Source organism: Nerophis ophidion, linkage group LG22 (assembly GCF_033978795.1).
Source record: "Nerophis ophidion isolate RoL-2023_Sa linkage group LG22, RoL_Noph_v1.0, whole genome shotgun sequence".
Classification (NCBI taxonomy): Eukaryota; Metazoa; Chordata; class Actinopteri; order Syngnathiformes; family Syngnathidae; genus Nerophis; species Nerophis ophidion.
This window is the reverse complement of record NC_084632.1, coordinates 9971438-9986107: the sequence shown is the minus strand read 5'-3', so window position 1 is coordinate 9986107 and position 14670 is coordinate 9971438. Positions and strand designations below refer to the sequence as shown.

The window sequence follows — 14670 nt, the reverse complement described above, 5'->3', positions numbered from 1 at the left end:
TGAGAATTACAGACCTCTGTCATCATTTTAAGTGGGAGAACTTGCACAATCGGTGGCTGACTAAATACTTTTTTACCCCACTCTATGTATGTTTGTGGGTGAGTGTGGAAGGTATTGTCAGGTACTTGCACGTGTGCACTCTCTGCAGCTAGCGAGCAGCCCATATGTGGCAACCAGATGGTGGAGGAAGGCGAGGAGTGCGACGTGGGTCACGATGACTCGGATCCTTGTTGCTACAGCTCTAAAGAGGCGGCGGGGGTCCAGTGCCGCCTCAAGCCCGGCAAAACCTGCAGGTAGAAGAAGAGTAGAAGCGCACACTTGCCTGCGAGAAGGTGACACATGTGTCCTCCCCTGCAGTCCCAGTCAGGGTCTCTGCTGCGGCCCGGACTGCAGCTACAAGGCAACAGGTGAAAGCTGCGATGAGGAGACAGATTGTCAGGAGGAGGGGCTCTGCTCAGGTGTTTCCTCTCTGTGCCCGGAGCCACACCCCAAAGAAAACCTCACCGTCTGCAGTCAAGGGACCCGCATCTGCCTGAAAGGGGTGAGGGGTGACGGTAGGGACGTCAAGAAAGTGAGGCGGGATGACAGCTGACTGAGCAGCTGTCATCGCACTCACTTCCGAGTGGAGATGAAAGTCCTTTCACATGAAGAATACTTCACATAGCTCTTTCTCGTAGACATTCTTATTTAGCCGGGTCAAATCCTACGTCCCAATCGGCATCATTTACGGTTGTCGCATGCTGCTGGTACTCCCTTCAAAGAAGCACAAAATAAGCTATTCCGTGACATAAGCACCCTCAGGTAAACACGCAGTGCTCTCGGGTTGTACGCTCGATTTATTGACCTTAGTTCCGATGTTGCACTAAATGAGTTTCCTTGCAATTTGGTTGTGCGATGAAAATAAGGATCTGTTTGTAATTATTGCAGTACTTACAAAGTACCGCAGTACAACCCAATTAAAAAAGGTACTATACTGCCTTTGAAAAATACCGTTATTCTTTTAGTTTTCATGGACATTGTGACATCGCTGGTAAGATGAGTGAGTCAACACACACACACACACACACACACACAAACACACACACACACAGGATGGTCGTATTTTTTTGCCTCTTCTAAAGTTTTTCTTTAATTGCAGGGGAAAAAATTAAATAAAACCAATAGACATTTTTTGGTCACCTTAATTTGAAAAACTAAGCCAAAATGATGAAAATACATTTTGATACCAGTAGCGAAACCCCCAGCGTGTACCACTTGTACATGTCCCAATAACCCCAGGGTGTACCACTTGTACATGTCCCAATAACCCCAGGGTGTACCACTTGTACATGTCCCAATAACCCCAGGGTGTACCACTTGTACATGTCCCAATAACCCCAGCGTGTACCACTTGTACATGTCCCAATAACCCCAGGGTGTACCACTTGTTCATGTCCCAATAACCCCAGGGTGTACCACTTGTACATGTCCCAATAACCCCAGGGTGTACCACTTGTACATGTCCCAATAACCCCAGGGTGTACCACTTGTACATGTCCCAATAACCCCAGGGTGTACCACTTGTACATGTCCCAATAACCCCAGCGTGTACCACTTGTACATGTCCCAATAACCCCAGGGTGTACCACTTGTACATGTCCCAATAACCCCAGTGTGTACCACTTGTACATGTCCCAATAACCCCAGTGTGTACCACTTGTACATGTCCCAATAATCCCAGGGTGTACCACTTGTACATGTCCCAATAACCCCAGTGTGTACCACTTGTACATGTCCCAATAACCCCAGCGTGTACCACTTGTACATGTCCCAATAACCCCAGGGTGTACCACTTGTACATGTCCCAATAACCCCAGCGTGTACCACTTGTACATGTCCCAATAACCCCAGCGTGTACCACTTGTTCATGTCCCAATAACCCCAGCGTACACCACTTGTACATGTCCCAATAACCCCAGTGTGTACCACTTGTACATGTCCCAATAACCCCAGTGTGTACCACTTGTACATGTCCCAATAACCCCAGCGTGTACCAATTGTTCATGTCCCAATAACCCCAGCGTGTACCACTTGTTCATGTCACAATAACCCCAGTGTGTACCACTTGTACACGTCCCGATAACCAGAGTATGTACCACTTGTACGTGTCCCAATAACCCCAGCGTGTACCACTTGTGCATGTCCCAATAACCCCAGGGTGTACCACTTGTACATGTCCCAATAAACCCAGGTCTTATCACTTGTACATGTCTCAATAACCCCAGTGTGTACCACTTGTACATGTCCCAATAACCCCAGTGTGTACCACTTGTACATGTCCCAATAACCCCAGTGTGTACCACTTGTACATGTCCCAATAACCCCAGGGTGTACCACTTGTACATGTCCCAATAACCCCAGCGTGTACCACTTGTACATGTACCAATAACCCCAGGGTGTACCACTTGTACATGTCCCAATAAACCCAGGTCTCACCACTTGTACATGTCCCAATAACCCCAGTGTGTACCACTTGTACATGTCCCAATAACCCCAGTGTGTACCACTTGTACATGTCCCGATGACCAGAGTGTGTACCACTTGTACATGTCCCAATAACCCCAGTGTGTACCACTTGTACATGTCCCGATAACCAGAGTGTGTACCACTTGTACATGTCCCAATAACCCCAGTGTGTACCACTTGTACATGTCCCGATAACCCCAGCGTGTACCACTTCTACATGTCCCAATAACCCCAGTGTGTACCACTTTTACATGTCCCAATAACCCCAGTGTGTACCACTCCTACATGTCCCAATAACCCCAGCGTGTACCACTTGTGCATGTCCCAATAACCCCAGTGTGTACCACTTGTACATGTCCCAATAATCCCAGTGTGTACCACTTGTACATGTCCCGATAACCCCAGTGTGTACCACTTGTACATGTCCCGATAAGTTCATTTTGCAATTTGGGGGGTGGTCCTGTCACTGCCACCACTGTGAGTTCCCCTGGGAGCTGAGATTAGTGAGCAACATCCTTTCTCTGGCTATTCACCAGAACTTATTGCGTTTGTTTCTCTTGGGGTGTGCAGGTGTGTGCGGCGTCCATCTGCGTGAAACACCACTTGGAGCAGTGCGACTGTCCGGGTGACTCCAAGAAGGAGAAATGCCACCTGTGCTGCCAACAGCTGGGTGAGCAGCCATGGCCCGAGAATGGATGAAGTGGTTTGCCCAGTCGCCACTTTGTGCACGACATGATTGACAGGCAGAGATGAGTAATCAATGGTTGGGATGTATTGACCTCTGTGTTTGCGCCCCAAACCCCCCCCCCCGGACTAGATAAGCCCGAGACGTGCGCCAGCACCACCTCCTCCTTGCTGTCCCGCCACTTCCAGAGAAAGGCCTTGGCCCTGGTGGGCGGGGCCCCGTGCATGGCCAACCAAGGCTACTGCGACAAATTCCACGTATGCCGCCTGCTGGACGCCGACGGCCCCATCGCCAGACTGAAGAACTCCTTCCTCAATCTGCAGCACTTCGACGACCTGGGCGAGTGGATGAAGGTAAGGCTGACCTTCACAGGGGACAAAGTCCAGGAAATGTTCTCAGGGGATCAGATCAATATGGCGTCATTTTCCCCTTTAATTTCAGGACTTTTATTCCAAAAAATACACTTTTCTTACAAAACCCGTTGCCATATGAGTTGGGAAATTGTGTTAGATGTAAATATAAACAGAATACAATGATTTGCAAATCCTTTTCAACCCATATTCAGTTGAATATGCTACAAAGACAACATATTTGATGTTCAAACTGATAAACATTTTTTTTGTTGTTGCAAATAATCATTAACTTTAGAATTTGATGCCAGCAACACGTGACAAAGAAGTTGGGAAAAGTGGCAATAAATACTGATAAAGTTGAGAAATGCTCATCAAACACTTATTTGGAACATCCCACAGGTGTGCAGGCTAATTGGGAACAGGTGGGTGCCATGTTGGGTATAAAAACAGCTTCCATGAAATGCTAAGTCATTCACAAACAAGGATGGGGTGAGGGTCACTAATTTTTAACCAAATTGTCGAACAGTTTTAGAAAAACATTTCTCTACGAGCTATTGCAAGGAATTTAGGGATTTTACCATCTACGGCCCGTCAAATCATCAAAAAGTTCAGAGAATCTGGAGAAATCACTGCACGTAAGCGATGATATTACGGACCTTTGATCCCTCAGGCGGCACTGCATCAAAAACAGACATCGGTGTTAAGGATATCACCACATGGGCTCAGGAACACTTCATAAAACCACTGTCAGTAACTACAGTTGGTCGCTACATCTGTAAGTGCAAGTTAAAACTCTGCTATGCAAAGCAAAACCCATTTATCAACAACACCCAGGAACCCCGCCAGCTTGGCTGGGCCCGAGCTCACCTAAGATGGACTGATGCAAAGTGGAAAGGCTTTCTGTGGTCCGACGAGTCCACATTTCAAATTATATTTAGAAACTGTGGACGTTGTGTACTACGGAACAAAGAGGAAAATAACCATCCGGATTGTTAGAGGCGCAAAGTTCAAAAGCCTGCAAATGTGATGGTATGGGGGTGTATTAGTGCCGAAGGCTTGGGTAACTTACACATCTGTGAAGGCACCATTAATGCTGAAAGGTCCATACAGGTTTTGGGGCAACATATGTTGTCATCCAAGCAACGTTATCATGGACGCCCCTGCTTATTTCAGCAAGACAATGCCAGGCCATGTGTTACAAAAACGTGGTTTTGTAGTAAAAGAGTGCGGGTACTTTCCTGGCCTGCCTACAGTCCAGACCTGTCTCCCAGCGAAAATGTGTGGCGCATTATGAAGCGTAAAATACGACAGCGGAGACCCCAGACTGTTGAACGACTGAAGCTCTACATAAAACAAGAATGGGAAAGAATTCCACTTTCAAAGCTTCAAAAATTTGTTTCCTGAGTTCCCAAACGTTTATTGAGTGTTGTTAAAAGAAAAGGTGATGTAACACAGTGGTGAACATGCCCTTTCCCAAATACTTTGGCACGTGTTGCAGCCATGAAATTGTAAGTTATTTATTATTTCCCCAAAAAAATAGTGCATTCAACTGAATATGGGTTGAAAAGGATTTGCAAATCATTGTATTCCGTTTATATTTACATCCAACACAATTTCCCAACTCATATGGAAACGGGGTTTCTATTTGTAGTCAAGACGAGGTGCACAATCTCACTCACAGTTTGTCATAAAATGTCTGAAATCAGCTCAAGCAAAACTCAAATAGAATTCGAACATCCAAGAAAATATTTTAAAGACTTGGTCTTCACTTGTTTAAATAAATTCATTTATATTTTTACTTTGCTTCTTATAACTTTCAAAAAGACAATTTTAGCGAAAAAAATTCAACCTTAAAAACGATTTTAGGATTTTTAAACACATATACCTTTTTAACTTTTAAATTCCTTCCTCTTCTTTCCTGACAATTTAAATCAATGTTCAAGCAAATGTATTTTTTTTATTGTAAAGAATAATAAATACATTTTAATTTAATTCTTCATTTTAGCTTCTGTTTTTTCGACAAAGAATATTTGTGAAATATTTCTTCAAACTTATTACGGTTAAAAATTTAAAAAAATATTCTGGCAAATCTAGAAAAAATTTAAAATCGAATTTAAATCTTATTTCAAAGTCTTTTGAATTTATTTCTAAATTTTAGAAATAATGATTTGTCTTTGTTAGAAATATAGCTTGGTCCAATTTGTTGTATATTCTAACAAAATGCAGATTGGATTTTAACCTATTTAAAACATGTCATCAAAATTCTAAAATTAATTTTAATATGGAAAAATTACTAATTATGTTGCATAAATTCTTTTTTTATTTTTTTCAAAAAGATTCGAATTAGTTAGTTTTTCTCTTCTTTTTTTCGGTTGAATTTTGAATTTTAAAGAGTCGAAACTGAAGATAAACTATGTTTCAAAATGTAATTTCCTTTTTTTTTCCTGTTTTTTCCTCTTTTAAACCGTTCAATTAAGTGTTTTTTTCAATCATTTATTCTCTACAAAAAACCTTCCGTAAAAGGAAAAAAAATGTACGACGGAATGACCGACGGAAATACCCATTGTTTTTATATATATATATATATATATATATATATAGATTTACTTATTAAAGGTAAATTGAGCAAATTGGCTATTTCTGGCAATTTATTTAAGTGTGTATCCAACTGGTAGCCCTTGGCATTAATCAGTACCCAAGAAGTAGGTCTTGGTTTCAAGATTTGCATTCAGTAGATGAAAAAGCTCTGTCCAACTGTTAACAAAGGAAGAGTCATGTGTTCCTCTTTATACGTCATGCATGAAAGATGTCATGTATGCATGAGTGCTGCCATTTGGTGGGAGTTGTGTCCAGAAGGAAGGTTTACTAGAAGAATCAGCAGATGTCTGGCTGAAGTAAGTCAAAGTAGCGACGTCCATTTGTCTGAGATGAGACGCCTTTGAGGCTTTGAGGCTTCCATCTTCTTGACAGCGTGGCAAATGTGGAATGGCAGGTGTGGGAGTTTAGCCGTACCTCGGTTTTCCCTGGCAGACATCAACCACCTTTCCCCCGTTTGTTCCCCCACCATGCTTGTGTGCCTTTCTCTTCCTTTGGCTCCAGAAGAATCAACATCTTGTTGTTGTTGTTTCTGTTCAGTTTGTACACGAGGCACTTCACAATCCTGAATAAAGTTCTGATTGTAACCTTCAAGGAAACCAACTCAAGCCCATATGTAGATGATTGAACATTATATATTCATGTTGTTCCAAAACTTAGAAATGACTTTTACTGTCCTTTAAAGGCCTACTGAAATGAGATTTTCTTATTTAAAGGGGGATAGCAGGTCCATTCTATGTGTCATACTTGATCATTTCGCGATATTGCCACATTTTTGCTGAAAGGGTTTAGTAGAGAACATCGACCATAAAGTTTGCAACTTTTGGTCGCTATTAAAAAAGCCTTGCCTGTACCGGAAGTAGCAGACGATGTGCGCGTGACGTCACGGGTTGTAGGGCTCCTCACATCCTCACATTGTTTATAATCATAGCCAGTAGCAGCTAGAGCTATTCGGACCGAGAAAGCGACAATTTCCCCATAATTTGAGCGAGGATGAAAGATTCGTGGATGAGGAAATTTAGAGTGAAGGACTACACACAAAAAAAAGAATGGTGATTGCATTGGGAGTGATTCAGATGTTTTAGACACATTTACTAGGATAATTCTGGAAAAATCCCTTATCTGCCTATTGTGTTGCTAGTGTTTCAGTGAGATTAAATAGTACCTGAAAGTGGGAGGGGTGTGGCCACGGGTGTGTTGACGCCAGAGTCTCTGAGGGAAGTCACGGCAGCTGCAGCAGGACGGAAGCTCCGCTGATGTCTCCGGTAAGAGGCGACTTATTACCACAATTTTCTCACCGAAAACTGCCGGTTGAAATGTAGTAGGGATCTATGTTCGCTTGACCGCTCTGATCCATAGTAAAGCTTCATCTTCGGGAATTTTAAACAAGGAAACACCGGCTGTGTTTTTGTGGCTAAAGGCTAAAAGCTTCCCACCTACAACTTTCTTCTTTGACGTCTCCATTATTAATTGAACAAATTGCAAAAGATTCAGCAACACAGATGTCCAGAAAAGTGTGTAATCATGCGATTAAAGCAGACTACTCATAGCTTGGATCGGGCTGGAAAATAATGTCCGCTACAACCCGAGACGTCAAATGCACGCGTCATCATACTGCGACGTTTTCTACACGACACTTCGCGGGAAATGTAAAATTGCAATTTAGTAAACTAAAGCGGCCGTATTGGCATGTGTTGCAATGTTAATATTTCATCATTGATATATAAACTATCAGACTGTGTGGTCGGTAGTAGTGGGTTTCAGTAGGCCTTTAATTTCTTTTTAAGGTGGTTTATGTTTACTCAGCCAAAAGAGGACTATTTACTTTATTTGCATAATATGAAAATGTATATATTGAATGCTTAGAGTAATTATAATGCTCACTTTATTTGTAATTATTACATTTGTCTAAATAATTTGTTGACATAACTGTTTTGATTGCATACAGTGGGGCAAACAAGTATTTAGTCAGCCACCGATTGTGCAAGTTCTCCCACTTAAAATGATGACAGAGGTCTGTAATTTTCATCATAGGTACACTTCAACTGTGAGGGACAGAATGTGGAAAAAATATCCAGGAATTCACATTGTAGGAATTTTAAAGAATTTATTTGTAAATTATGGTGGAAAATAAGTATTTGGTCAACCATTCAAAGCTCTCACTGATGGAAGGAGGTTTTGGCTCAAAATCTCACGATACATGGCCCCATTCATTCTTTCCTTAACACGGATCATTCGTCCTGTCCCCTTAGCAGAAAAACAGCCCCAAAGCATGATGTTTCCACCCCCATGCTTCACAGTAGGTGTGGTGTTCTTGGGATGCAACTCAGTATTCTTCTTCCTCCAAACACAACAAGTTGAGTTTATACCAAAATGGATACATGGATGATACAGCAGAGGATTGGGAGAATGTCATGTGGTCAGATGAAACCAAAATAGAACTTTTACGTAAAAACTCAACTCGTCGTGTTTGGAGGAAGAAGAATACTGAGTTGCATCCCAAGAATAACACCCTTCCAGCTTGTATTCTTAGGCTATTTCATTTCAATCATTCAATGTTTATTTATATAGCCCTAAATCACAAATGTCTCAAAGGACTGCACAAACCACTACGACTACGACATCCTCGGAAGAACCCACATAAGGGCAAGGAAAACTCACACCCAGTGGGACGCCAGTGACAATGATGACTATGAGAACCTTGGAGAGGACCACAAATGTGGGCAACCCCCCTCCCCCCCCAGGGGACCGAAAGCAATGGATGTCGAGCGGGTCTAACATGATACTGTGAAAGTTCAATCCATAGTGGCTCCAACACAGCCGCGAGAGTTCAGTTCAAAGCGGATCCAAGACAGCAGCGAGATTCCCGTCCACAGGAAACCATCCCAAGCGGAGTCGGATCAGCATCGTAGAGATGTCCCCAACCGATACACAGGCGACCGGTCCATCCTGGTTCCCGAAGAGTGGTCCATCCTGGGTCCCGACTCTGGACAGCCAGTACTTCATCTATGGCCATCGGACCGGACCCCTTCCACAAGGGAGAGTGGGACAGAGGAGAAAAAGAAAAGAAGCGGCAGATCAACTGGTCTAAAAAGGAGGTGTATTTAAAGGCTAGAGTATACAAATGAGTTTTAAGGTGAAACTTAAATGCTTCTACTGAGGTGGCATCTCGAACTGTTACCGGGAGGGCATTCCAGAGTACTGGAGCCCAAAATGAAAACGCTCTATAGCCCGCAGACTTTTTTTGGGATTTGGGAATCACTAATAAGTCGGAGTCCTTTGAACACAGATTTCTTGCCGGGACATATGGTACAATACAATCGGCAAGATAGGATGGAGCTAGACCGTGTAGTATTTTATACGTAAGTAGTAAAACCTTAAAGTCCCATTTTAAGTGTGCAGGTGAGCCAGTATAGGCGTAATATGATCAAACTTTCTTGTTCTTGTCAAAAGTCTAGCAGCCGCATTTTGTACCAACTGTAATCTTTTAATGCTAGACATGGGGAGACCCGAAAATAATACATTACAGTAATCGAGACGAGACGTAACAAACGCATGAAGAAGGCCGTTTTAGTAACATTCTTAATGTGTGACTCAAAGGAGAGAGTTGGGTGGAAGGTAATAACCAGATTTTTTACCGAGTCGCCTTGTTTAATTGTTTGGTTGTCAAATGTTAAAGTTGTATTATTAAATAGAGGTCGGTGTCTAGCAGGACCGATAATCAGCATTTCCGTTTTTTTGCCGTTGAGTTGCAAAAAATTAGCGGACATCCATTGTTTAATTCCATTAAGACACGCCTCCAGCTGACTACAATCCGGCGTGTTGGTCAGCTTTAGGGGCATGTAGAGTTGGGTGTCATCAGCATAACAGTGAAAGCTAACACCGTATTTGCGTATGACGTCACCCAGCGGCAGCATGTAGATGCTGAAGAGTGCAGGGCCAAGGACTGAACCCTGGGGAACTCCACACATAACCTTAACATAGTCCGAGGTCACACTGTTATGGGAGACGCACTGCACCCTGTCAGTAAGATAAGAGTTAAACCAAGACAGGGCTAAGTCTGACATACCAATTTGTGTTTTGATACGTTCTAATAAAATATTATGATCGACGGTATCGAGAGCAGCGCTAAGATCGAGGAGCAGCAACATAGATGACGCATCAGAATCCATCGTTAGCAATAGATCATTAGTCAATTTTGCGAGGGCTGTCTCAGTCGAGTGATTTGCCCTGAAATCGGATTGAAAGGTTTCACATAGATTGTTAGACGCTAAGTGTTCATTTAGCTGCTCTGCAACAATTTTTTCGAGGATTTTCGAAATAAAGGGAAGGTGAGACACCGGTCGATAGTTTACCATGAGATCAGGATCGAGGTTAGGTCTTTTAAGGAGAGGATGAATAACCGCTTTTTTGAATACTAGGGGAACAGTGCCCGAGGAAAGTGATAAGTTTATAATATTTAGCACTGATGGACCTAATAATACAAAGAGCTCCTTGATAAGTTTCCCAGGAAGTGGGTCAAGTAAACATGTTATTTGTTTTATTCCATTTACACGTTGTAACAATTCTTCTAATGTTTTTTAATCAAAACGAGAGAAACTATTTTGGATATTTGCAGTATCCGCCGTATATACATTTAAGAGGAGAAAACTATAATTTTCGGGGGGATATTGATTTTTGAAATAGGTAAAGAGAGAAGGAATATAAAATACAAATGTATTACAGTTTTAGGAGCTAAATGTTGGAACAAGCTCAGTGATGAGCTGAAGACATGCACTTCTTTGTTAAGGTTTAAGAAAACCTTGATAAGTGAAATAACCGAAAATTATAAAATATAGTTGTTTATGTTCTAGGAAATCTTATTTTCAGTGAAGGTATAGGATAGGCAAATATAAGCTTTGGCTTCAGCCTATTCCTTTTTTGGTCATTCTATTTATTTTCCTTTGTGTGTAAATGTGTTTACGTATAACCTGTACTGTTAAACTGATCACACAAAATGGTTGATTGATTTGATTGATTAAATGACCGAAATAAACTTATTTCATTCATTCATTCAATGCCATATGTTTGGTGTCTCCAGGCTCACTGGTGGGTCATCTTGCTGGCCATCCTGACCCTGGCAGCCATCATGGGGAGCACCGTCTGCCTGTGTGGCAAACGTCTAGACACCACACACCTGGAATGACTCACTCACCTTTCCTTCACACCAGCCATCACGGGATTGGTCCGGGATCTTCAGCAATGTCCTCAAGATGGAACTAATACACTTCCAAGTGCACATTCTCACACTGCTTTTGTTGCAGCCTGCAAGAGTCAATCAAATACAAAAGAAATGATCACATTTTGCAAATTCAACACTGCGAGGGTTAGCTAGCGATGTTCAACAATTTGAAAAGAAACCACCGTATTTCCTTGAATTGCCGCCGGGGCGCTAATTAATTTAAAACCTCTTCTCACCCCTGCGCTTACCAAAGGCATGCTGTAAAAGTAAGCATGCGCTATTTATATTAAAACCTCTTCTCACTCCGGCACTTACCAAAGGCATGCAGTAAAAATTCGAGTGTGATGTAAGGATACCATCATTAAAAGCACATTTAATAAAAAAAACGTTGTTATGGTCTTACCTTTACTTATAAATATAGTCCATGCCAGCTCCTTCTGATCAAAAGCATCGATAACTTGTTTATTGAAGTCTTCCTTATCTTTCTTCAGTTTTAAAAGTCTCTCTGTCTCGATGGAGATTTTCTTTTATTACCTTCTCCAGCACATATCACGTCACTCATTTCACTTCTTCTGCAGCCGAGTAGTCGCAAGAAGGATCACTAGCGCCCCCTACAGCAGGGAAGCGGGAGTCATTTAAAGGGGAACATTATCACCAAACCTATGCAAGCGTCAATATATACCTTGATGTTGCAGAAAAAAGACCATGTATTTTTTTAACCGATTTCCGAACTCTAAATGGGTGAATTTTGGCAAATTAAACGCTTTTCTGTTTATCGGTCATTTAGCGATGATGTCAGAACGTGACGTCGCCGAGGTAACACACCCGCCATATTCATTTTCACATTACAAACACCGGGTCTCAGCTCGGTTATTTTCCGTTTTCTCTACTAATTTTTGGAACCTTGGAGACATCATGCCTCGTCGGTGTGTTGTCGGAGGGTGTAACAACACTAACAGGGAGGGATTCAAGTTGCACCACTGGCAAGATATCTGCCGCCAGACCCCCATTGAATGTGCCAAAGTGTCTTCACATTTGACCGGCGATGCTAAGACAGACATGGCGCAGAGATGTATGGATAACCTGCAGATGCATTTGCAACGATTAAGTCAACGAAATCACAAAGGTGAGTTTTGTTGATGTTGTTGACTTATGTGCTAATCAGACATATTTGGTCGCGGCCTGACTGCCAGCTAATCGATGTTATCATGCTATGCTAATCGATGCTAACATGCTATTTACGCTAGCTGTATGTACATTTGAAACTAGATACGCACATTTAATGCGAAACAAACACTTACCAATCGACGAATTTAAATTGCTCCAGTGTCACAAGATGCGAAAGTCCTGATCGTTTGGTCCGCACATTTTACCGGCGATGCTAATAAGGCAGCCATGCTATGGGCCACTTCATTAGGTACACCCACGCTATGGCCGAATAGCGTCAATAGCTATCCGCTCAATAGCTTCAATTTCTTCTTCAATTTCGTTTTCGCTATCTGCCTCCATACTCTGACCATCTGTTTCAATACATACGTAATCTGTTGAATCGCTTAAACCACTGAAATCCGAGTCTGAATCCGAGATAATGTCGCTATATCTTGCTGTGGTAACCGCCATGTTGTTTACATTGGCAGCACTGTATGACGTCACAGGGAAATGGATAGTCTCATCGCAAATAGCGAAAATCAAGAACTTTAAAGCTTTTTTTAGGGATATTCCGGGACCGGGAAAATTTGGAAAAAAAACTTCAAAATATACAACAAGCCACTGGGAACTGATTTTTATTGTTTTTAACCCTTTTGAAATTGTGATAATGTTCCCCTTTAATGACTCATATTTGACAGGCGCAGCTACGGTATTGTGACGGTCTCAAGCCGTCGTCTTGTGGGTTCCCAGGACCACCAAGGAAGGACATGGCTTTAGCAGTTTGACTTTATTTTATTTATTTATTTATTTATTTTTAATACATTTATTAATCAATCCAACAAAACAATACATACTAATGCAGTCAACTTCCAAAACCAAACTCGACCTAGCAACATTCAGAATAGCAATTAACAGAGCAATTGAGGACACAAACATGACAAGGTACAATCTAAAAGTAGTGAAACAAAAATGAATATTATCAATATTAGTAACAATTTCAAAATAGCAGTGATTAAAAATCCCTCATTGATATCATTAAAAACGTTAATACAAAAAAAAATGAACAATGCATAGCATCTCATAAGCTGTATAACACACTGTGTCCAATATTTTACACAAATATATATTAAGTCATATTTTGGTTCATTTAATACTTAAAACCAATTTCAATAATGGATCCCATATTCCAATATATGACTCATTATTGTCTAAACTAAAGGCAGTTTTTTCTACTGATATCATCTCCATTGCTTGTGTATACCAGTCAGCATGAGTTGGACTATCAACAGGGGCACCAAAAAGGGGGGGTAAAGGAGACGGATTTTAGGGGCCCATGATGGACGGGGGCCCAGAGAGCCCCCTAATGATGATGTTGCCGCTGTGTTAGGGGGCCTGTAAAGATTAGTTTCATGGGGCCCAAAATCCCTAGCGGCGCCCCTGACTATCAACATTTATCCATTCTTTTAATATTACCCGTTTTGTTATTATGCATATTGAAATATATACATTTTTACTTTTTGATGGAGATCCCCAAGAATACAAGTTTGCAATGTCATTGGGATGTTTATATTAAGGAATGTGATTGCTTTTTCAATAAAAACTCAGTCCAGGTCGCTCCTCTCCATTCGCTCGCCGTCTCCTCGCCGCCATCTTGGGCCGGGCTCCAGCGTGTCCTACCTGTCTGCTGGACCGTCGGCGCAACAGGAATATTAATAAAACATAGCTGCTTACTGTTCTTTTTAGCATACCGGTATTCAATAGCTTGGACCTTAAATCCTACTGAATAGCTCCTAATCTTCTTCCCTTTATGCGATTTCAAATTACCGGTATTGAAATCAGCCTCCTACATTTTGAAAATGGTGACAGTGGAAGTGTCACTCGTGACGTCACGAGTTTGACCCGGCAGTAATACTAAGCATGCGCTAATTATTTTGGGAAGCGAGTTTGACCCGGCAGTAATTCGAGGCAGGCGCATACTATATGCCCTGCGGCAATTCAAGGAAATAGGGTACACTTTTTTGGGCATTTTGTCTATCATTTGCAATCCTTGGACAAGAACCCCTATATGCGCGAGTAAAAGTCAACAGTAAAGCCAATGGAAGTCCGCTTATAAAGCGCTTTAAGAAAACATCCAAAAGCTTCCATTATTGTTTTATATACTG

At 41.9% G+C, this 14670-nt stretch overlaps 1 protein-coding gene across 2 annotated transcripts in view; it reads left to right on the top strand.

Moving 5' to 3' along the window:
* The window catches only part of si:ch1073-396h14.1 (disintegrin and metalloproteinase domain-containing protein 10), a 171681-nt gene extending 160202 nt beyond the window's left edge, over window positions 1–11479 (top strand). For both annotated transcript variants that reach the window (XM_061883233.1, XM_061883234.1), the window contains exons 11-15: window positions 149–293; window positions 358–541; window positions 3076–3175; window positions 3323–3543; window positions 11219–11479. In XM_061883233.1, the coding sequence (XP_061739217.1) occupies window positions 149–293; window positions 358–541; window positions 3076–3175; window positions 3323–3543; window positions 11219–11323 (755 nt within the window). In that variant the 3' untranslated portion in view covers window positions 11324–11479. The remainder of the gene's footprint in view (window positions 1–148; window positions 294–357; window positions 542–3075; window positions 3176–3322; window positions 3544–11218) is intronic.
* Window positions 11480–14670: the final 3191 nt, after the last annotated feature.